Raw genomic sequence first — 22,251 nt, forward strand, 5'->3', positions numbered from 1 at the left:
GTGACAATTACGAAAACAATGTCGCACATGAATCTAATTTGGAAAAATATTGTCAGTCTTTAATTGCTGGAACTAAATTCTACCAATAGCATGTGTAACGAGGAACTGCTGTATGTGTAAGGAGATAGGGGGCAGTGTTAGCTGTGTGGAGGATGCTAGGAGGCTGCAAGGTGACTTGGATAGGCTGGGTGAGTGGGCAAATGCATGGCAGATCCGGAAGTGGCGGCACTTTGAAACGGCTGCGGTTCGCCTGCAGTCTGTCTGTTTTTACTTTTTTGTGTTGTTTTTTTGTCTATTTCAGTTAAATTTTTGGTTATAGGTGGTGTTATGTGTGTGGGGGGTGAAACAGGGCTTTCTGTCTCTCCCTTCGGGGGAATGCGACTTTTTTGTCGTATCCCCCTTCTCTTCCCCCGCCTGAGCTGAGGCCTAATGGCGGAGCTGGCGGCCTCCAACCTGCGGCCGACCTCGAGGATCCAGAGGTAGAGCCAGCCAGGACTTACCAATGCGAGGCTGGCCGTCTTCGAGCAGCGGCGGCGTTCGGGCAGCGGCACGACTCGGCGCTCTAGTGAGGGCGGACGGCGCGGGGCTGAGACACTCCCGTGTGGGCGGCGCGGCTACCGGCTGGAAGGTGCTCCCGTGTGGGCGGACCGGCTCCCGGCTGGAAGGTGCTCCCGTGTAGGCGGACCGGCTCTCGGCTGGAAGGTGCTCCCGTGGCGGCAGCCCGGTGCGGGGCTGAGACGCTGCCGTGTGGGCGGCCCGTTGCGGGGCGGAGACGGTGCTCCGGTGGCTGTGGCGGCGTTCTGGCGGCATCGACCTGAATCCGGGGTTCGGCCGCGGGCCAGTGGACGACATCGTCGGGAGCTCGCAGGTCACAGGCTGGTGCCTGTTTTCCGGAGCGCCCGTGGCAACAACTACGTCCGCTGGACTGGAGGGCGGCAGCTTCGACCACCCCCGGGCCGCGGAGCCTGAACCGCGGGACTGACTTACCATCGCCCGGTGGGGTATCGCCTCAGCGCAGAGGGAGAAGAGGAGGGAAGAGACAGTAACTCTAAGACTTTTGCCTCCATCACAGTGAGGAGGTGCTTGGTGAACTCACTGTGGTGGATGTTAATTTGTGTTTATTGTGTGTTGTTATTATTACATGTATGGCTGCAGGCAACAACATTTCGTTCAGACCGAAAGGTCTGAATGACAAATAAAGGATTCAATTCAATAATGTGGATAAATGTGAGGTTATCCACTTTGGTGGCAAAAACAGGAAAATAGACTATTATCTGAATGGTGGCCGATTAGGAAAGGGGGAGATGGAACGAGACCTGGGTGTCATGGTACACCAGTCATTAAAATTAGGCATGGCAGGTGCAGCAGGCAGTGAAGAAGGCAAATGGTATGTTAGCATTCATAGCAAAAGGATTTGAGTATAGGAGCAGGGAGGTTCTACTGCAGTTGTACAGGGTCTTGGTGAGACCACACCTGGAGTATTGCGTGCAGTTTTGATCTCCTAATCTGAGGAAAGACATTCTTGCCATAGAGTACAGAGAAGGTTCACCAGACTGATTCCTGGGATGTCAGGACTTTCATATGAAGAAAGACTGGATAGACTCGGTTTGTACGCGCTAAAGTTTAGAAGATTGAGGGGGGATCTTATAGAAACTTACAAAATTCTTAAGGGGTTGGACAGGCTAGATGCAGGAAGATTGTTCCCGATGTTGGGGAAGTCCAGAACAAGGGGTCACAGTTTAAGGATAAGGGGGAAATCTTTTAGGACCGAGATGAGGAAAATATTTTTCACACAGAGAGTGGTGAATCTCTGGAATTCTCTGCCACAGAAGGTAGTTGAGGCCAGTTCATTGGCTATATTTAAGAGGGAGTTAGATGTGGCCCTTGTGGCTAAGGGGATCAGGGGGTATGGAGAGAAGGCAGGTACAGGATACTGAGTTGGATGATCAGCCATGATCATATTGACCGAATGGCCTACTCCTGCACCTATTTTCTATGTTTCTATGAGATGCTGGAAGTACGTTTATGCATTTCTAGTCTTTCTTAAATTTTGCGAATGCTCATTCAAATGTCTAAATGCTAACCATTATTGAGCACTATCTCTTACAAACTAAGCTGGAGGAAGTGGTACCATTGCAAGTAGCTCTTAACAATAACCTCTGTAACTCTGCCAACGGTTATCAATCTGCATATAATCTATATCCCTCCATTCCCTGCATATCCATATGCCTATCCAACAATCTCTTAAATACCATGATAGAATCTGCATTCCAGGCATTCACCACCCTCTGTGTAAAAAAAACTTAGCCCCACATAGCTCCTTTAAAGCTATCTCGCATCGCACCTTAAAGTTATGCCCTCTAATATTAGATTTTTCCACTCTGCAAAAGCCTGATGCTGCACCTCAAAGGTCCGTTGGGCTGTTCTGCAACTGTACTTGCCAACCAGTATCACGAAGGGGGAAGGAAAAGTGGGGTGTGGGGAATGTCCAGTTGGGGCATAGGGGAGAGCTTGCAACTGTTTCTGTTTACTGCCAACTTCTCTTTATACACGTTTTACTCATTAATACTGCATTAATATCTCAAGTTCCCAGACTTTATATTCCGATTCAAAAAATATTCATTAAAGTAGCGATATGAATATTACAATACTCTAGGGTTAATTAAGCAAATACAAGTACTTACTCAAAGTTGTAAATAGTAAAGTGCAATAATTTTGCAAATAACAAGAAGCTCTGACACCTTTTCCCATAGGATGTTTTGGTCAGAGAAAATAATCTACAAAAAGCTGGATCTCCAATGTCAATGGGATTATAAAACTGACTGAAAAGTTGGCAGAAGACCAGAATAAATGGAAGGAAATTATTGTTTCATCAAAGGTTTCCCCATTGGGTAGAGGAGCCTCAGGACCAATTTAACCTTAGTGTTAGCAGACCTTATATGGAATGATTGGCTAAAGCAAAATCTGCGATAAGGTGCAAAGCTTTGGAAGAATTGGATGGGGAATAGATTAAGGAGGATATCACAGCTGTTTTAGAAACAAAACATACACACAAAAGGGAAGCAGCTGTTTACCTCACAATCGGAAGCTATAAAATTTGTGGATTGGGAATTGGGATGAAAGTTGCAGGATGAAACACATATCATTAATTCTGCACAATACACCAAACATTTTTGCAATTACATATCGCAGCAATTATAAAGCTATAATGCTATCTTATCAAATTGATTCATTTTTCTCAAACTTCACTCCATTGATATAACATTCCTTGACGTTAGTTCTGTCAAATTGGTGTGGTGAAATTGATATAAAGTCTATCCTCCAAAGTAAATAGCTCATTTTCCTATCAATCATAAAGAAAAACCCTGAAATACAATGCAACACCACAGATAATGTTTATTGAAAAATCCCCCTTCTGTCGTGGGGTAGGCTGACTACCCTTCCCTCTCGCGCCCTCGCGCACCACCCCCCCCCCCCCCCCCCCCAATCTTTGCACATGTATTTTGTGTTTTTATGACTGTTGGCAGATCAATTTCCCTCCTGGGATAAATAAAGTTCTATCGTACCATATCGTAACGCAAGTTGCTTATAAACGCATTCTAAAACGATAGTCCACGGAATCCTGACAGAGATTGACACTGGTTGATTCAGGGAGAATCTATTTCTCTGACCAAAGCATCCTGTGGGAAAAGGTGTCGGGGCTTCTTGCTATTTGCAAGTTTCATTTAGTGAATGGTAACTGAGGTGGAAATAACTACATAAAGCCCTTCCAATTCAATAAATGTAAGCAAGATAATTGAAATGAATTGAAAGGTACAACATGGAATTAAGCTCTTTGGCCCACTGAGTCCAAGCTCATCACACTGGTTCAAGATTCAAGATCCAAGATGGGTTTATTGTCACATGTACCATAAGGTACAGTGAAATTAGAGTTACCATACGGCCACACCAAGCGAAAAACAGTAAGACACACAACCACACAAAATAAAATTGAACATAAACATCCACCACAGCGGCTCCCCGCATTCCTATTTCATCCGCGGTCGGGGCTGTCGATTCATTCGCTGTCGGGGCCATCAAAGTTCCATCTTCTCTCACTTTTGCATCCATAAGCTACACACCATGGGTAATTTACAAAGTCCATTTCAGGAAACTGGAGCACCTGAATGAAACCCACTTGATCACAGGGAGAACATGCAAACCCCACATCGACAGCACCCGAGGTCAGGATTTAACCCAGGTCTCTGACACTGTGAGGTAGCAGATCTGCCAGCTGTTTCTAAGATGTTACCAGGAATATATGAAAAAAAAAAAGAATAATTTGCTGGAAAATGATCGGTTAAGAATTAAACAACCTTTTCATTATTTTTCAGCACATTGCTGGAATTAGTGGTAGGGAAGACAGGTATTTTTGTTCTGAAACGTGTCAGTTCTTTTACAGGTATTGGCTTTTTAGATGTCGATGCTTGATCAGTAATTTGACATATATCAATGGGTACCCAAATCGTTTTGTGGCAAATTACTTTCCTTAAAAATAATGATGACCTATAAGCTAACCTTGCGGTTGGCCTTGCAAGTAAATCCAGACCAACAGTTCATATGAAAAGGCAATTTGTACAATAAAAACATTCATTTTTTCAGCAAAGCTAAAACATATTTTCTGCTCACCAAATTTTACATGCATTTGGATTATAAAAAGCAGAAATAATTCTAAATACCCAGCTAAATTAATGAAAATATTCACTGGATAAAAATTACATTCCACCATTACCTCCTGTATATTCTATTTGAATTAATGAACTTTAAATCTCAGAGTTTGGCAAAGTAGAAAAATATTTAAAAGCAAAAGAAGTGGAATAATTTCATGCAGTGCGTTTAGCCTTTCAATCAACCCCCTCCACCACCCTGTGCACCCCCATCACATTAATGCTGTGGTCCGTGCCAAGCTTTGCTTTGTAGTTACCTTGTTTGATCTGTCCCTGTATAGCATTGAATACTGGAGGGGAAGGTTTCCCTTTAGTCATCTCCAGGGTGCTTGGTTTCTGTGGTCTATAAGGAATAAAAATCAAATATTAATTACAAGTCTTTCAGAACAGGTCAGGATTCCTTGAGGTTAAGAATTTGAAGCTCTACCACATCTGTCATATGTTGTCAGTTACAGTGTCTACCCATCTCATCAACAAATCTCTAAGTAACCACAGACTTATGGTTACAACCTCTTTAACTACAAGAAAATAATAAATCAGAGAATATTTCGCCACGACATTTCAGAACTAAAATGCATCTATTTAGGCTACATGTCAAAGATATTTAAGAACAAAGCAAATCACAAATGTTTAGTTTGTTGTTCCAACAGAAACCAATATAAATACAAAAGTCTCAAGCACAACTCAAAATGATTATTATAAAACTCCCTCCAAATGCTTCAAAGAGAAACAAATAATTGATAGGTCTGAACAGAATAATGTTTCAGTCTGAAAATTAGATTCCCTTTGGTTCCTTTTATGAATCATTAATTACTAATGAAAAAATACTTGGTGACGTTAGATTTAATTTCAATACTATTAAATCCTAAACACAACCAAAATAATTACCTTCGGAAAACTGTACAATAGACAATAGGTGCAGGAGCAGGCCATTCGGCCCTTTGAGCCAGCACCGCCATTCAATGTGATCACGGCTGATCATCCTCAATCAGTACCCCGTTCCTGCCTTCTCCCCATATCCCCTGACTCCGCTATCTTTAAGAGCCCTATCTAGCTCTCTCTTGAAAGTATCGAGAGAACTGGCATCCACTGTCTTCTGAGGCAGAGAATTCCACAGATTCACAACTCTGTATGAAAAAGTGTTTCCTCATCTCCGTTCTAAATGGCATCCATTATTCTTAATCTGTGTTTAAGATGGAACTGCAGATGCTAGAAAATCGAAGGTAGACAAAAGTGCTGGAGAAACTTAGCGGGTGCAGCAGCATCTATGGAGTGAAGGAAATAGGCAACGTTTCGGGCCGAAACCCTTCTTCCTTCGCTCCATAGATGCTCCTGCACCCGCTGAGTTTCTCCAGCACTTTTGTCTACATTCTTATACAGGTGCACAACCTTTTATCCGAAAGCCTTGGGACCAGACACTTTTCGTAATTCGGAATTTTTCGGCCTTCGGAATGGAAGATTTTTAGCGTAGATTTTAACGGCTGGCTCAGTGGTAGAGTGCTCGGCTCATATCCGCAAGGTCGCGAGTTTGCGCCTCGATCCCGGCAGTTACTCGGTCGCGAGTTTGAGTCTTCAATGTAGTTTTTTCTTGCAGAATAAATGTTTGTATGAAATGCAGTGTAGGAGAGGTGTACTGACTGTGTGGCAGAACTTTGGAAGTGATTGCCCACCAGTCTCAAAAGCCACTGTGTCTCCCTGTCCCTGGGATAGCAGGGGGCGATCAAACAGCACAATACCCCCCTCCCCCTCCAACTCCAGAGGAATCCGCTCCCCGATGGGCCGCTACGGCGACAAGTGGCAGTTCGCCCACAGCCCGAGCTGCGCCACCCCAAGAACAAGACGTACCTTGCACACCATCAGCTTCTGCCCCTACGGGGAGCGTGTTCCTCTGGAGTTGGAGCGGGGCTGGGCTGGAGTTGCTGATCTGGGATCTCCATGCTTGCAGTGGGCCTGGGGGTCGGTGTCCCGATGAGGGGGCGCAGCTCGGGCTGTGGGCGAACTGCCACTTGTCGCCGTAGCGGCCCATCGGGGAGCGGCTTCTGGTGGTCCTGACGTCTCCGGCCAGTTTGCAGTTTTCCTCTGGAGTTGGAACGGGGCTGGGCTGCTGCTGGCTGTGGGTCTCTGGGATCTCCGTGCTTGCAGTGGGCCTGGGGGTCGGTGTCCCATTGGTCCTGACGTCTCCGGTGACTGGCACTGACCTGCTGGCATCGCCGACGTGAAGACAGTGCAAAGCCCCCGTGCCGGTGCAATGGGCGGGGAGCTGGAGAGGGGAGGGAAGGGGTCACACACATGGCCGGGAAGCAGAGGGGTGTAGGTGGGGTGAAACTGAAGGGAGCGACAATCTGCTGCTGCCTGCCCGCTGAGTTAAAAAGTTCCCACGCAAGACTCACGATACACTGTGTATCGTTAGTCTACCGTGGGAACTTTTTAACTCAGCGGGCAGGCAGCAGCAGATTGTCAATTATTAACCCTCCCGCGCAATATACCCTCACCTTCTCTTTTATGAATGGGGATGTAGTTCCCCTTTCTTCGAGGACCGACCGGAAGTTCCGCTGTCACCTCTGCGGGCCGCCCTCGGTGAACGTCTTCAAGGACCTTTCTTCAAAGACCGAAAAAATGTCCGCTATTCGGAGCTTTTCGTTATTTGGAACTTTGGATAAAATGTTGTGCACCTGTACTGTGGCCCCTGGCTCTAGACTCCCCCAACATCGGGAACATGTTTCCTGCCTCTAGCGTGTCCAAACCCTTAATAATCTTATATGTTTCAATAAGATCTCCTCTCATCCTTCTAAATTCCAGAGTATACAAGCTCAGCCGCTCCATTCTCAGCATATGACAGTCCCGCCATCCCGGGAATTAACCTTTTGAACCTACCCTGCACTCCCTCAATAGCAAGAATGTTCTTCCTCAAATTTGGAGACCAAAACTGCACACAATACTCCAGGTGTGGTCTCACTAGGGCCCTGTACAACTGCAGAAGGACCTCTTTGCCCCTATAATCAACTCCTCTTGTTATAAAGGCCAACATGCCATTCGCTTTCTTCACTGCCTGCAGTACCTGTATGCTGACTTATCAGTAATTGATGAACAAGGACCCCCAGATCACGCTGCACTTCCCCTTATCCTAACTTGACACCATTTAGATAATAATCTGCCTTCCTGTTTTTGCTACCAAAGTGGATAACCTCACATTTATCCACATTAAACTGCATTTGCCATGCATCTGCCCACTCATCCAACCTGTCCAAATCACCCTGCATTCTCATAGCATCCTCCTCACAGTTCACACTGCCACCCAGCTTTGTGTCATCGGCAAATTTGCTAATGTTACTTTGAATCCCCTCATCTAAATCATTGATGTATATTGTAAATAGCTGCGGTCCCAGCACCGAGCTTTGCAGTACCCCACTAGTCACTGCCTGCCATTCTGAAAGGGACCCGTTTACTCCTACTCTTTGCTTCCTGTTTGCCAGCCAGTTCTCTATCCACATCAATACTGAACTCTATCCACGTTAATCCCTACTCTTTGTATCCCAGCTTTATTTCCATCTTCAAATGTCATCAAACTTAAATGATGTCTTATTCAATTAATCATTTTAGTTTAGTTCTTAACATTGTTAAGCTTCAATCTGGATAATAATTACATTTTGATTTTTCATTCAAGGTGGATGTACACCTTTCAGGTGTTTTATCAGTTGTAAAATATTTTATTTGCTACTTCACTAAACACATTAAATAATTTGTCCACCAAAATTGAAGTACATTATTTGCATCTTTCAATCGTGCCCTAACATTTATGGAATTGTACAGCATAGGCCATTTTGGCTCACCTTGTCCATGCTGGCCTAGATTTATGCAAATCCAATTTGGCCCGTTTCCCTCTGTGCCTTTCCTACCCAAGTACCTATTCAAATGCCTTTTAAACACTTCCTCTAACCACACCTGGTCTTTTATCTCTGGCCTTTGTCCAACCATCTGCCTATCAAACCCCACTCCCCTAACTTGTATCTTGCCAGACTTTGTTCTGCCACTCCCACCACAATCACTCTGAAATGTTCAGCCCGAAATGTTCTCCAGAGTTGCTGCCTGACCCGCTGAGTTACTCCAGCACTTTGTGCCATTTTGTATTACGATGTAAACTTGATTGAATCTTCACCTTCATTTTTTCCAAAAGGTTAGTCCTTACCCTGTTCCACAAAAAAACGCAGCAGACCCTTCATCCTATTCTTCAGTGGCTTTGTTTATTATCAGTACAATCAATCGAAGTTCCTTATCCTTAGCCTGGTGTCGTGTTACCGCTCTCTCCCGTGTGAGATTTTGGTTTCGAGCATCCTTAGTCTCATGTCGAGATTTGAGTTTTTAACTTAGGCTGGCACCATGCAATACTGAGACATGTGCTTTACTACCTTGCAGGTGATAACTTCACGTTTCCCTATGCCATGTAGGAAGATATGACTGCACCGGAGAGTGTACAGAGGAGATTCATGAGAATGGTACCCGTGATGGAGTATTTCATTTCTGAGGAGTGATTGAATATGTTTAGTTTCCTTGAAAGAGAGGGGGCGAAGGTGTAATCTGATAGAGATATACAGAGATATGAGGGTCGTAGACATTGTAATTGTACAACAAAAACGTTTTTCCCTTGAGAGGTATTTAAAATTAAAGAGCAGGGGGATGTTTAGAGTAAGAGGGTTTGGGGGGATGTGAGGAAATATCTTTTTACCCTGAGATTGTTACAAATCTGGAATATATTGCCTGAGTAGACGGGAAGAAAGGTACATCCCCCCACATTTAAGAAATAGCAAGAAGACCACTTGAATTGACAACGCATAGCAGGTTATGGCTGGTAAAAGGGATTCGTATTATGGGTAATCCATAGTTGCCATGGGCTTGGTGGGCCATTTTTGAGATGATAGATTTTATTAAATAATGGGAACAGAAACATAGAAAAATAGGTGCAGTAGTAGGCCCTTCGAGCCAGCACCGCCATTCAATATAATCATGGCTAAATTGATCTAAAATCAGTACCCCATTCCTGCTTTTTCCCCAGATCCCTTGATTCCTTTAGCCCCAAGAGCTAAATCTAACTCTCTCTTGAAAACATCCAGTGAATTGGCCTCCACTGCCTTCTGTGGCAGAGAATTCCACAGATTCACAACTCTCTGGGTGAAAAAGTTTTTCCTCATCTCAGTCCTAAATGGACTACCCCTTATTTTTAAACTGTGACCCCCTGGTTCTGGGCTCCCCCAACATCGGGAACATTGTACCTGCATCTAGCCTGTCCAGTCCTTTAAGAATTTTATATGTTTCTATAAGATTCCCTCTCATCCTTCTAAATTCCAATGAATACAAGCCCAGACGACCCATTCTTTCATCATATGTCAGTGTCGCCATCCCGGGAATTAACCTGGTGAACCTATGCTGCACTTCCTCAATAACAATAATAGTCATAGAGTGATACGATGTGGAAGCAGGCCCTTCAGCACAACTAGTCCCACCTGCCTGCGCTTGGTCCATATCCCTCCAAATCTGTCCCATCCATGTACCTGTCTAACTGTTTCTTAAACGTTCGGATAGTCCCAGCCTCAACTACCTCATCTGGCAGCTTGTTCCATACACCCACCACCCTTTGTGTGAAAGAGTTATCCCTCTGATTCCTACTAAATCTTTTCCCCTTCACCTTGAACCTATGTCCTCTGGTCTTCGATTCCCCTACTCTGGGCAAGATATTCTGTGCATCCTCTTTGCTCCTAAACTCAAATCCTCAAGCAATAAAGGCCAACTAGCTTTCTTCACTGCCTGCTGTACCTGCAAACTTACTTTCAGTGGCTGATGTACAAGCACACCCAGGTCTCATTGCACCTCCCCTTTTCTTAATCTGACACCATTCAGATAATAATCTGCCATCATGGTTTTTGCCACCAAAGTGGATAACCTCACATTTATCTACATTATACTGCCTGTCATGCTTCTGCTCATTCACCAAACCTATCCAAGTCACCCTGCAGTCTCATAGCATCCTCCTCGCAGCTCACACTGCCACCCAGCCTTGTGCCGTCCGTAAACTTGGAGCAGGCACATTTAATTCCCTCGCCTAATTGTTAATATATATTGTAAATAACTGGGGTCCCAGCACTGAGCCTTGTGGCACCCCACTCGTCACTGCCTACCATTCTGAAAAGGACCCGTTAATTCCTATTTTTTACAATACTAGAATACAATAGACAATAGGTGCAGTAGGCCATTCGGCCCTTCGAGCCAGCACCGCCATTCAATGTGATCATGGCTGATCATCCCCAATCAGTACCCCGTTCCTGCCTTCTCCCCACATCCCCTGACACCGCTATTTTTAAGAGCCCTATCTAGCTCTCTCTTGAAAGCATCCAGAGAACCCGCCTCCACTGCCCTCTGAGGCAGAGAATTCCACAGACTCTCTGTGAGAAAAAGTGTTTCCTCGTCTCCGTTCTAAATGGCGTTCTCCGTTCTAAACAATCCTTATTCTTAAATTGTGGCCCCTAGTGGCCCCTAGTTTTTGCTTTCTGTCTGCCAACCAGTTCTCTATCCATGTCAATACCCTATCCCCAATACCGTGCTCTAATTTTGCACACTAATCTCTTGTGTAGGACCTTGTCAAAGGCTTTTGAAAGGCCAAATACACCACATCCACTGACTCTCCCTTATCCATTCTACTTGTTACACCCTCAAAAAATTCCAGAGATTAGTCAAGCATGATTTCCCCTTCATAAATCCTTGCTGGCTTTGACCGATCCTGTCACTGCTTTCCAAATGCGCTTCTATTACATCTTTACTAATCGACTCAAGCATCTTCCCCTCTGCCGATGTAAGACTAACTGGTCTATAATTCACTGTTTTCTCTCTCCCTCATTTCTTAAAAAGTCGAGTTACATTAGCTCCCCTCCAGTCCACAGGAGTTACCCTCCAGTCAACAAACGTTGGAGAAAGAAACTGTGTCAGCTTCAGCACCTATTACTGTGTTTGGAGGTCGTCAATTGATATTTTTAAAGCGGAGATTGACCGGTTCTTGATTAGTAAGGGTGTCAAAAGTTACAGGGAGAAGGCAGGAGAATGGGGTTGAGAAGGTAAGATAGATCAGCCATGATTGAATGGTTATGCTATTAATAAAATATGAAGTTATTTAAATAAAAATCATGCATTCACTATCATCTGTAATGGTTATTGCTTTGAACGTGGTGATACAGATAAACCAAGTCGGCCTTTGGCCACGTCCTTCAATGCTGAAGCGTCAGAAAAAGAGTTGTGATGTCATGTTGCAGCTGTACAAAACATTATTTAGACCATTCTTGGAGTTTTGTTGACTATACTGGATGAATGTTATAGCAATGGGAAAGCATACGTTTGAAGTGAGAGAGTAGGTTGAAAGAAGATTTGAGGAGTAAGTTTTTCATGCAGAGCGTGATGATTATTTGGAGCAATTCATACTGTAGGAGGGATGCTGTTAAACTGTAAACAGGCTGAGAAGATTCACATGAATTTTGCAATGACTTGAGAGTCCTTCATCGGGAGAGGTTGGGCAGGCGAGGACTATATTCCTTGTAGCATAGGGGGCTGAGGGGTGATATTATAGAGGTGTTTACGATTATGAGGGGAACAGATAGGGTGAATGCACAGGATCTTTTACCTAGAGTAGGGGAATCAAGAACCAGTGGATACAGTTTTAAGATGAGAGGGGAAAAATCTAATAGGAAGCCAGGAATTTAGACAGGTACATGGATAGGTCAGGTTTAGAAGGATATGGGCCAAATGCAGGCAGGTGAGTCTAGTGTAGATGGGAATTATTGACCAGTGTGGGCAAGTTGGGCCGAAGGGCCTGTTTCTATGCTATAACTCTAGAATTATGTGGACATCAATGTAATGCATAACATTGGCCATTAAAATTATAAATAGATGGAGATCAAGGGTAGAGAAAAATAATTTTGCATTTAAGTTTTTTTTTTTGATGTATCGTAACTGTCTGGGATAGACAGGAACAGAAGAGGGATATGGAATTAATGCAGGCAAGTGGGAAAAGGAGACATGATGGTAGGCATGGACATTGTAGGCCAAAGGACCTATTTCTATGTTGTACCATTTGACGGCTCTTGAATCTTAAGAAGTGCAGGTGACAAACTGATCTAAATTTCGCTTGAACCTCATTGAGGTTCAAATGATAACAAATAAATTGTATTGTATAAAGCTGGAGAAAAGGCCAGCTTGAAAATGTCCCAAAGGCTCCTATAAACAAGTGGCTTCAAATGCAGCAAATGTTATGAAAGTGAAGCGAATAATTATTCAAATAATTACTTTCCAAGGTTTGTGAGTTATTTGAAGTTATTTGAGGCAAACAAGATAGTGGCAGGGCTCAGTCATTTGCCACACTTGCCTGCTGCTTTACACTTAAATAAGAATGTGGCTGATTTATTTGTCCCTCAAGTTTGCATTCCTGAATATCCTCAGTAAACATTTACCATCTTATTAATCAAGAATATGTCTTGTTCTGCCTTCAAATTTTTGAGAAGGCAAATTTAAAAGGAACTGTGCTTCAAAGTTTCACAAGAAACACATTTTCCTCAGCTCTGTATTAAATGGGTGACTTCTTGTTCTATTTTCTCCTACAAAAAGAAACATTCTCTCCACATGTACCCTGTCAAGACCCATCTGTTTTTTTTTTTAATGTTTCAATCAAATTCCTTTTCATGCTTCTAAAAGATTTTCAGCAAACCATTTCTCCTCATAAATAAACGCACAAATTCAGAGTTATACAGCAGGGAACAGACTCTTTGGCCCAACCGACCAAGATGTCTATGTAAGATACAAGATACATTTATTTGTCAGGGCTCTCACTTAACTTTTTTTCCCTGTTGCCAGCCGGGCAACCTTGACAGCTTTTTAGGTTGCCAAATGACAGTTTAGGTGGTCATTTAAGACGGTTTGCATGACGCGTGCGATAATGTGCTCGGACGAAGTGCGTAGTTACCAGTTGGAATTATGCTCAATGAAGCATTCACATATTATGTTCAAGAAGGAACTGCAATGCTGGAAAATCGAAGGTAGACAAAAGTGTTGGAGAAACTCAACAGCATCTATGGAGCGAAGGAAATAGGCCACGTTTCAGGCCGAAACCCATCAGTCTGAAGAAGGGTTTCGGCCCGAAACGTTGCCTATTTCCTTCGCTCCATAGATGCTGCTGCACCCGCTGAGTTTCTCCAGCACTTTTGTCTGCATTCACATATTATTTCTGCTTCAAATAACTCACAAACTAAACATATTCACCAATCAAGACATGATATATACCACAATGACATGCAGCAAAATTATAATACAATATCTCAACTCTTTTTACACATTGCAATTAATGCAATTTCTATTAGTTCTTTTCACTTCCAAACAAAAATGTGGTTGGATTATTCAGCGTATGATAAACCTGTCAATAAATCCTGGACCATGGTAACATATATACTTAACCATGCACACTACAGATTGATGCAAGCATGTTTTCTGTGAAGGACTGAAAATTACCATGACATGGCCATAGCATGGGTCGTTATTGCTATTGGTACAGAAACACTCTGGCTTCCCACATAATTTATCCATAACAAAATATACAGGTTGCAAGGAAATTTCTAAAGGCATTTTATGATAATAGCTGTTAAAACCGACTATAACCATCTGACAGTTTAAACAATACACTAACTGACAAGAGATTGCCAAACTGCAACAAATGTTCTTTTGGTAATATGTTTAAAGGTGTCAAAACAAATAATAACATTGGGAATTAAAACACATTTGATTGCATTCCGTTATCAAACATAGTCAATGTTCGCTCTGAACATTGAACCTCTATGGGGGGATCAGCACAGGATGAATGGGGGGGGGATCAGTACAGGATGAATGAGGGGGGGTGGGGGTTCAGGACAGTGTGGATCGGAGGGTCTGTGCAGGATGAATGGTAAATCACTACAGGATGAATGAGGGGATCAGTATAGGATGAATGGGGGATCAGTACGGGATGAATGAGGGGATCAGTACAGGATGCATGAGGGGATCAGTAAAATATGAATGGGGAGATCACTACAGGATGGATGGGGGGAATGGAGCCGGGTAAATGGACGGTGGGTCAGTACGGGATGAATGGGTGGATCAGTGCAGTATGAATGGGGGGATCAGTGCAGTATGAATGGGGGGAGAAGTGCAGGATGGATGGGAAGGGGGGTCAGTACAGGATGAATTGGGGGACCAGTGTAGGATGGATGGGGGAGCACAGGGGATGTCAGTGAGGACTGAATAGAGGAGGGAATGGGGATCAGTGCGGGATGGAGAGGAGGGGTCCCAGGATAAGAGGGGTGGAAGGGGCAGAGGAGGTGGGGAGGAAGGAAGGTCAGTACTCCTCGGACAACATCGCCCCGCTGCCTTGGCCGTCCCTGTCCAATGCCAAAATGCTGCCGCTACAGGGGGAGGCGGTTGTGATCTCCTCGCCACCGCCTCCCCTCCTCCGCCAGCCAACATCAATGTGCGGGGCCGAGCAGTGCAGCTCAAAGATCCTATAGCTATAGGATCTTTGGTGCAGCTGCTTCAAACTGCGGAAGGAGACCTCCCTCTCCCTCCCTCCTCTCGGCCTCGGCGTGCGAGAGGGGTTGTTTTGAAAGCGCCGTTGGTGGATTTGCAGGCAGCGGCCGTTATCAGGGCGATAGCGGCCGCTGCTTGCAAATCCACCAACGGCGCTTTCAAAACAACCCCTCTCGCACGCCGAGGCCGAGAGGAGGGAGGGAGAGAGAGGTCTCCTTCCGCCGGGCGGGGTGCGGGATGAGGAGGCGGTGGAGCCGCTGTCACGGCCGCTGCTGCTGCTGTGCGGGGCCTGTCATTCGCTCCGACCCTTCGTCACCACGCACCTAGTATCTTTGCCCCGCAATACCGCCGTCGCCGACACGAAACGTCACGTTCCTATTATCCAGAGATGCTGCCTGACCCATATAACCATATAACCATATAACAATTACAGCACGGAAACAGGCCATCTCGGCCCTACAAGTCCGCGCCGAACAATTTTTTTTTCCCTTAGTCCCACCTGCCTGCACTCATACCATAACCCTCCATTCCCTTCTCATCCATATGCCTATCCAATTTATTCTTAAATGATACCAACGAACCTGCCTCCACCACTTCCACTGGAAGCTCATTCCACACAGCTACCACTCTCTGAGTAAAGAAGTTCCCCCTCAAGTTACCCCTAAACTTCTGTCCCTTAATTCTGAAGTCATTGTCCTCTGGTTTGAATCTTCCCTATTCTCAAAGGGAAAAGCTTGATCACATCAACTCTGTCTATCCCTCTCATCATTTTAAAGACCTCTATCAAGTCCCCCCTTAACCTTCTGCGCTCCAGAGAATAAAGACCTAACTTATTCAACCTATCTCTGAAACTTAGTTGTTGAAACCCAGGCAACATTCTAGTAAATCTCCTCTGTACTCTCTCTATTTTGTTGACATCCTTCCTATAATTGGGCGACCAAAATTGTACACCATACTCCAGATTTGGTCTCACCAATGCCTTGTACAATTTTAACATTACATCCCAGCTTCTATACTCAATGCTCTGATTTATAAAGGCTAGCATACCAAAAGCTTTCTTTACCACCCTATCTATATGAGATTCCACCTTCAAGGAACTATGCACGGTTATTCCCAGATCCCTTTGTTCAACTGTATTCTTCAATTCCCTACCATTTATCATGTACGTCCTATTTTGATTTGTCCTGCCAAGGTGTAACACCTCACATTTATCAGCATTAAACTCCATCTGCCATCTTTCAGCCCATTTTTCCAAATGGCCTAAATCACTCTGTAGACTTTGGAAATCCTCTTCATTATCCACAACACCCCCTATCTTGGTATCATTTGCATACTTACTAATCCAATTTACCACCCCTTCATCCAGATCATTGATGTACATGACAAACAACAAAGGACCCAACACAGATCCCTGAGGCACCCCACTAGTCACCTGCCTCCAACCCGACAAACAGCCATCCACCATTACCCTCTGTCTTCTCCCATTCAGCCACTGCTGAATCCATCTTGCTATTCCTGCATTTATACCCAACAGTTTAACCTTCTTAACCAACCTTCCATGAGGAACCTTGTCAAAGGCCTTACTAAAGTCCATATAGACAACATCCACTGCTTTACCCTCGTCAATTTCCCTAGTAACCTCTTCAAAAAATTCAAGAAGATTAGTCAAACATGACCTTCCAGGCACAAATCCATGTTGACTGTTCCTAATCAGACCCTGATTATCCAGATGCTTATATATATTATCTTTAAGTATCTTTTCCATTAATTTGCCCACCACTGAAGTCAAACTAACAGGTCTATAATTGCTAGGTTTACTCTTAGAACCCTTTTTAAACAATGGAACAACATGCGCAGTACGCCAATCCTCGGGGACTATTCCCGTTTCTAATGACATTTGAAATATTTCTGTCATAGCCCCGGCTATTTCTACACTAACTTCCCTCAATGTCCTAGGGAATATCCTGTCAGGACCTGGAGACTTATCCACTTTTATATTTTTCAAAAGTGTCAGTACTTCTTTTACTTTGAAACTCATAGTATCCATAACTACTCTACTAGTTTCCCTTACCTCACATAATTCAATATCCTTCTCCTTGGTGAATACCGAAGAAAAGAAATTGTTCAATATCTCCCCCATCTCTTTTGGCTCTGCAGATAGCTGCCCACTCTGTTTCTCCAATGGACCAATTTTATCCCTCGTTATCCTTTTGCTATTAATATAGCTGTAGAAACCCTTTGGATTTACTTTCACCTTACTTGCCAAAGCAACCTCATATCTTCTTTTAGCTTTTCTAATTTCTTTCTTAAGATTCTTTTTACATTCCTTATACTCCTCAAGCACCTCATTTACTTCATGCTGCCTATAATTATTGTAGATCTCCCTCTTTTTCCGAACAAGATGTCCAATTTCCCTTGAAAACCAGGGCTCTTTCCAATTTTTACTGTTTCCTTTCAACCGAACAGGAACATAAAGATTCTGTACTCTTAAAATTTCCCCTTTAAATGTCCACCATTTCTCTTCCACATCTTTCCCATAAAACAAAATGTCCCAATTTACTCCTTTTAAATCCTTTCGCATCTCTTCAAAGTTAGCCTTTCTCCAATCAAAAATCTCAACCCTAGGTCCAGTTCTGACCCTCTCCATAATTATATTGAAACTAATGGTATTGTGATCACTGGTCCCGAACTGTTCCCCAACGCATACCTCCGCCACCTGTCCCGTCTCATTTCCTAACAGGAGGTCCAGCACTGCCCCTCCTCTAGTAGGTACCTCTATGTATTGCTGCAAAAAACTATCCTGCACACATTTTACAAACTCCAAACCATCCAGCCCATTTACAGAGTTACTCCAGTTTTTTGTGTCTATCAAACATACAACATTTTGAGGAGGCATAACAACAACTGAATGCTAAGTGGATATTTCTCCTCAGAGGAATCTTGAATGAGCGACCATAGGTTCAGGTTCAAGGGTCAAGGATGGATAATTGTTTCCTTCATAAGATCATTATCCGCCAATGAGAGCTGGGCAGGCTGAATCAGTGGATATATTCAAGGTCACAATGAACAGCTGTTGAGCCTACAGGGGAATCGAAAGTCATGGATGGCGAGCAAGAAAGTGGAATTGAGGCCTGGATCAGATCAATCATGCCCATGCTCCTGTTTCTTACGAGTTGATACAGGTGATGCATTAGGATTTCATATCTCCAGTCATCTTTAGCCAAGGGCTAGATAGAATGATGATGCTAAGACAAAGTCCAAAGAGGATGGTTTTCCTTTTGTTAACTTTCATTTCAATTCACCCACTTCCCGCTAATGTGACAATACCCTCAAGATCAAAAGGAGAATATAGTGAAGAAATACAAGTTTTTATGTGTAAGCAGTATCTCTCCACATACAGGCACCTCATGCTTGATTTGCATAGTTTTGGAATAATACGAGTGTCTAATTATTACTGCATTTTAAATTACGCGCTCCTATTTTTGGAATAACATGCTCAAATTTATGTCTGGCACAATGCGACAGTATAGTAACATGCAGTGCCTGGCATAAGTTCGATTTACGCGGTTTGTGATTTACGCACTGCTTTTCAAGCATGTAACCTCCGCGTAAAACACGAGGTGACTGTATACCCCAATTATCAAAATTAGAAATTATATATAACACAAAGTCAAAGATTTGTGGAATGTCAGTTGTGAAAATTAACATGAAAAAGACATGAAAGGAGGCACTCACTACAATCAGATGCACATGGGTGAATCCATTGAAGGACAGTGCCAGGACATGAGCCACAAAGGAAGAAGTAATTTACTTTGTTGAAAGTGAATTGAGGAATAGTTGACAAGACAAAAAAAAAAAGTTGAAAATTGCATCACATTTGAAACTATACCTTGCTCTTAAAATTGTTATTTTTGTCTGAGAGAATGGCATGCATAAACACCAGTCTATTAAAAAAACAACCCATTGATGCGAGAGCCAAGAAGCACACCAGCGCCACTACCTTTCATGAAGACAGTGGAAATTCGACACATTTTCAATGACACTAACTTCTGCGGGTGCACCATAGAAAGCATACTGTTGGGGTGCATCTCAGCTTGGTTTAGGGATAACTCCATCCATGACCGCAAAAATTGCAGAGTGGCAGATGTACCCCAGACCATCACACAGACCAGACATTCCACCATTGATTCCATCTCCAATTAACGCTGCCTCCAGAAAGCAGCCAACATAATCAAAGACTTGCTCCACCCTGGTCATTCCTGCATCTCCCTGCTCCCGTCTAGCAGAAGGTACAGAAACCTCAAAGTGCACACCACAGACTCGGGAATTGATTCTTCCACTCTGGTATCAGGCTTCTGAACAGTCCTCCCATATTGTCTGATTCACCTCTATCCCAATTGGGGACATTTGTCTATGGAACCGGTGCTACAATTGCTGAGTGCAAGATTCTGTACTCTGTACCTTTCCTTTTGCTCGATCTATTGTATTTAAGTTTGACTTGATTGTATTTATGTATAGTATTTTCTGATCAGTTTTAAAAAACATCAAAAACCAATGCCTATTAGTACATGACCATATAAACCTCAAAAATAGATTGGGTTAACAAAGTTAAAATACAATTATTATGTCATAGGATTTCTCTCACAATAGCTCTCCATCAAAATTCATTGATAATTTTGACATTAAATGATTTTGCTTTCAAATCATAAGAATTGAGAATAATTCCCACCTTTGTGGCAGTTTTTTCATATGTTCCCCGATGAAAGTGGCGTTGGTCATACTCATTAACGTGTTGGCTAAGGAAATAAGAGAGAGCAGGTGTTGGGTTGTGACTGCTCGGGAGACATTGTATGTGCTGTTTCCCAGAATCAACTTTTTTCCTTTTTCAACAGCACCATCTAGCGTCTTGGAAACAGTCTGTTTAAAGCCAGGAAGCATCAGTGACATATGTCCTCCCCTCGACAGCAAACCGAAAGATACAGGGCAGTGGGGTTTTAACATACCAAGTCGCATGAGGCAAATCTCATCTAGTATTTCATTCAAGCCCCAAGCATGAAGGCAAGACATGAATAACTTGGCTGTGTCCATTGTTAAATTATATTCTAACAATGTGAGTGGTTTTGACCTGTTGCCCTTGTATTCAGAGCCACCTTCTTCCCTCTTCTGCCTCTTTATGTCATCATCTTCATCTTCATCATCATCCAGCAAATGCTCTTTAATATTCTCTTTGATCGTTTCCTTCACTTGTTGGAAGAGGACTGCTGCTCTCTTCCCTGTCAGGAACGAGCTGCTTTTGTCAGTGCTGCCCGGTGCTTTCTGGAGGCTCTCTGGAGAAATAAGAGTGGGATTGGGTCGGGATGCTTCTTCCGTTAGTAGCTGGATGATCAGTGCTTCCACATCAAAAAATAATATATGGATATCTGGGTCTATCAGATTGGTCTTCATGGCTTGCACCATAAGTGCATTGTGGGAGTACTTTGGCAAAGCCCCCTACAGAAAAAGCCAAAACAATTGAAGTCAACACACAAATTAATAGACAACAGATTGAAACTTCCAAGCAAAACATTTCACACTAACATATCCCAATACCTCTTGGAAATAATTCAACACTATAAATTAATATTAACTAACTTTACTTGAAGGCAATATAATTGTATTGGAATGAGAATCTTTACCATCTCGAGACCACTACATCTATTGACCATTAATCATTATCATCCACTTGATATGTGATCCTTTGCCACAATTCAGAATGTGCAGGTTCTCTTATCCCTTTAGCAATCCCACGACAAGAAACACCAATTTTTACACTAGCATTTGAAGCTTTAAATGTCAACTGATCAATCTGTTTGATTAAAAGTCCAAGAAAATCAGTAAAATTATTTGCAAACACGAAAGACTGCAGAAGCAGGAAATGTGAGCAAAAACAATGTGCTGGAGGTACTTCACCAGTCAAGCTGCACCTGTGGAAGGATAAGGACAGATGACGTTTCAGGTCGGGACCCATCACCAGACTGATTTTATTTTGGCAGCAGATACAGATGAAAAGGTTGAGAGATGGTAGACCAGCAGGGGTTGTCCAGGAGGAACAGGAATGCAGGAGAACGGTGAAGGGATCTTCATTGGGAAGCCAGGACGCCTTGCCAAAGAAATAGTCATGGAGGTGGAGGCCAGGGTAGAAGAGCTCCACATCATGGCAGTCTTGGAACGCATTGAGGTGGCGGCGCAGGGGAACATCGGCAAGACTAAGTACACACCGTTCAGCAATGGAGAGGGAGAGGTCAGGGCTGGATGGTGAAGGCATGACAGGGATTCTGACTGGGGTCAGATGAGGGCATGGGGGAGGGGGATGCTCAGTGGAGGTATAGCGATGGAAGAGAAGGGACTCAGACGTGTGAGGAGTTTGTGGGGTGGTGTAAGAATGAGGGGTGGTGAAAGTGGTGTGGTCAGCATCAGAGGGAGGACGTTGGGACCATCCAGCTGTGTCGGCATCAAGGACTCTGGTTTGGAGGCAGCCCGGGGAACTGCATGACTCCGTAGATGCAGCGGCCCCAGCTTTGAGGCATCCAACGTGATTCAGTGATGTCGGCACGGAGACCCCACTTGATCAGCGTCGATGTTGTCGGGAGTCCTGTCCTGCAGGCGTTAGGGCACATGGCTTGATACTGTGGTGGGGACTCCGGCCTGGAGGCAGTCGGGAGAGCAGCTTGATCCTGTGGCGGAGGTGGAGCCTCGGACATGGAACGGACGAGCATGCAGTCCTTGGTAGATGGCAGGTAGGAGAAGAAGTATAAGTTGAAGGTGTGGTTCAGGCAGAGGATGAAGTAAAGGAGAGGGTCATGGCACGTTGGGAGAATGAGGCCCTGAGCTGCAGGAGTGACTGAGAAAGGCCCAGAGGATTTTAGCGCATGACGGCAGATGTGCACCATAGGGCATGGAGGGAAACTGTTGCAAGAAGTGT

The 22,251-nt window shown here is 43.9% G+C and overlaps 1 protein-coding gene across 4 annotated transcripts in view; it reads right to left on the minus strand.

Annotated features, from left to right (window-relative positions):
- Nucleotides 1-22,251, minus strand: part of wdr7 (WD repeat domain 7) — a 561,078-nt gene that overhangs the window by 408,816 nt on the left and 130,011 nt on the right. For all 4 annotated transcript variants that reach the window (XM_033033128.1, XM_033033119.1, XM_033033110.1 and 1 more), the window contains 2 exons: nucleotides 20,020-20,780; nucleotides 4,964-5,049 (listed from right to left, as the gene is read on the minus strand). In XM_033033128.1, the coding sequence (XP_032889019.1) occupies nucleotides 4,964-5,049; nucleotides 20,020-20,780 (847 nt within the window). The remainder of the gene's footprint in view (nucleotides 1-4,963; nucleotides 5,050-20,019; nucleotides 20,781-22,251) is intronic.

This window comes from Amblyraja radiata, chromosome 1 (assembly GCF_010909765.2).
Source record: "Amblyraja radiata isolate CabotCenter1 chromosome 1, sAmbRad1.1.pri, whole genome shotgun sequence".
Taxonomy (NCBI): domain Eukaryota; kingdom Metazoa; phylum Chordata; class Chondrichthyes; order Rajiformes; family Rajidae; genus Amblyraja; species Amblyraja radiata.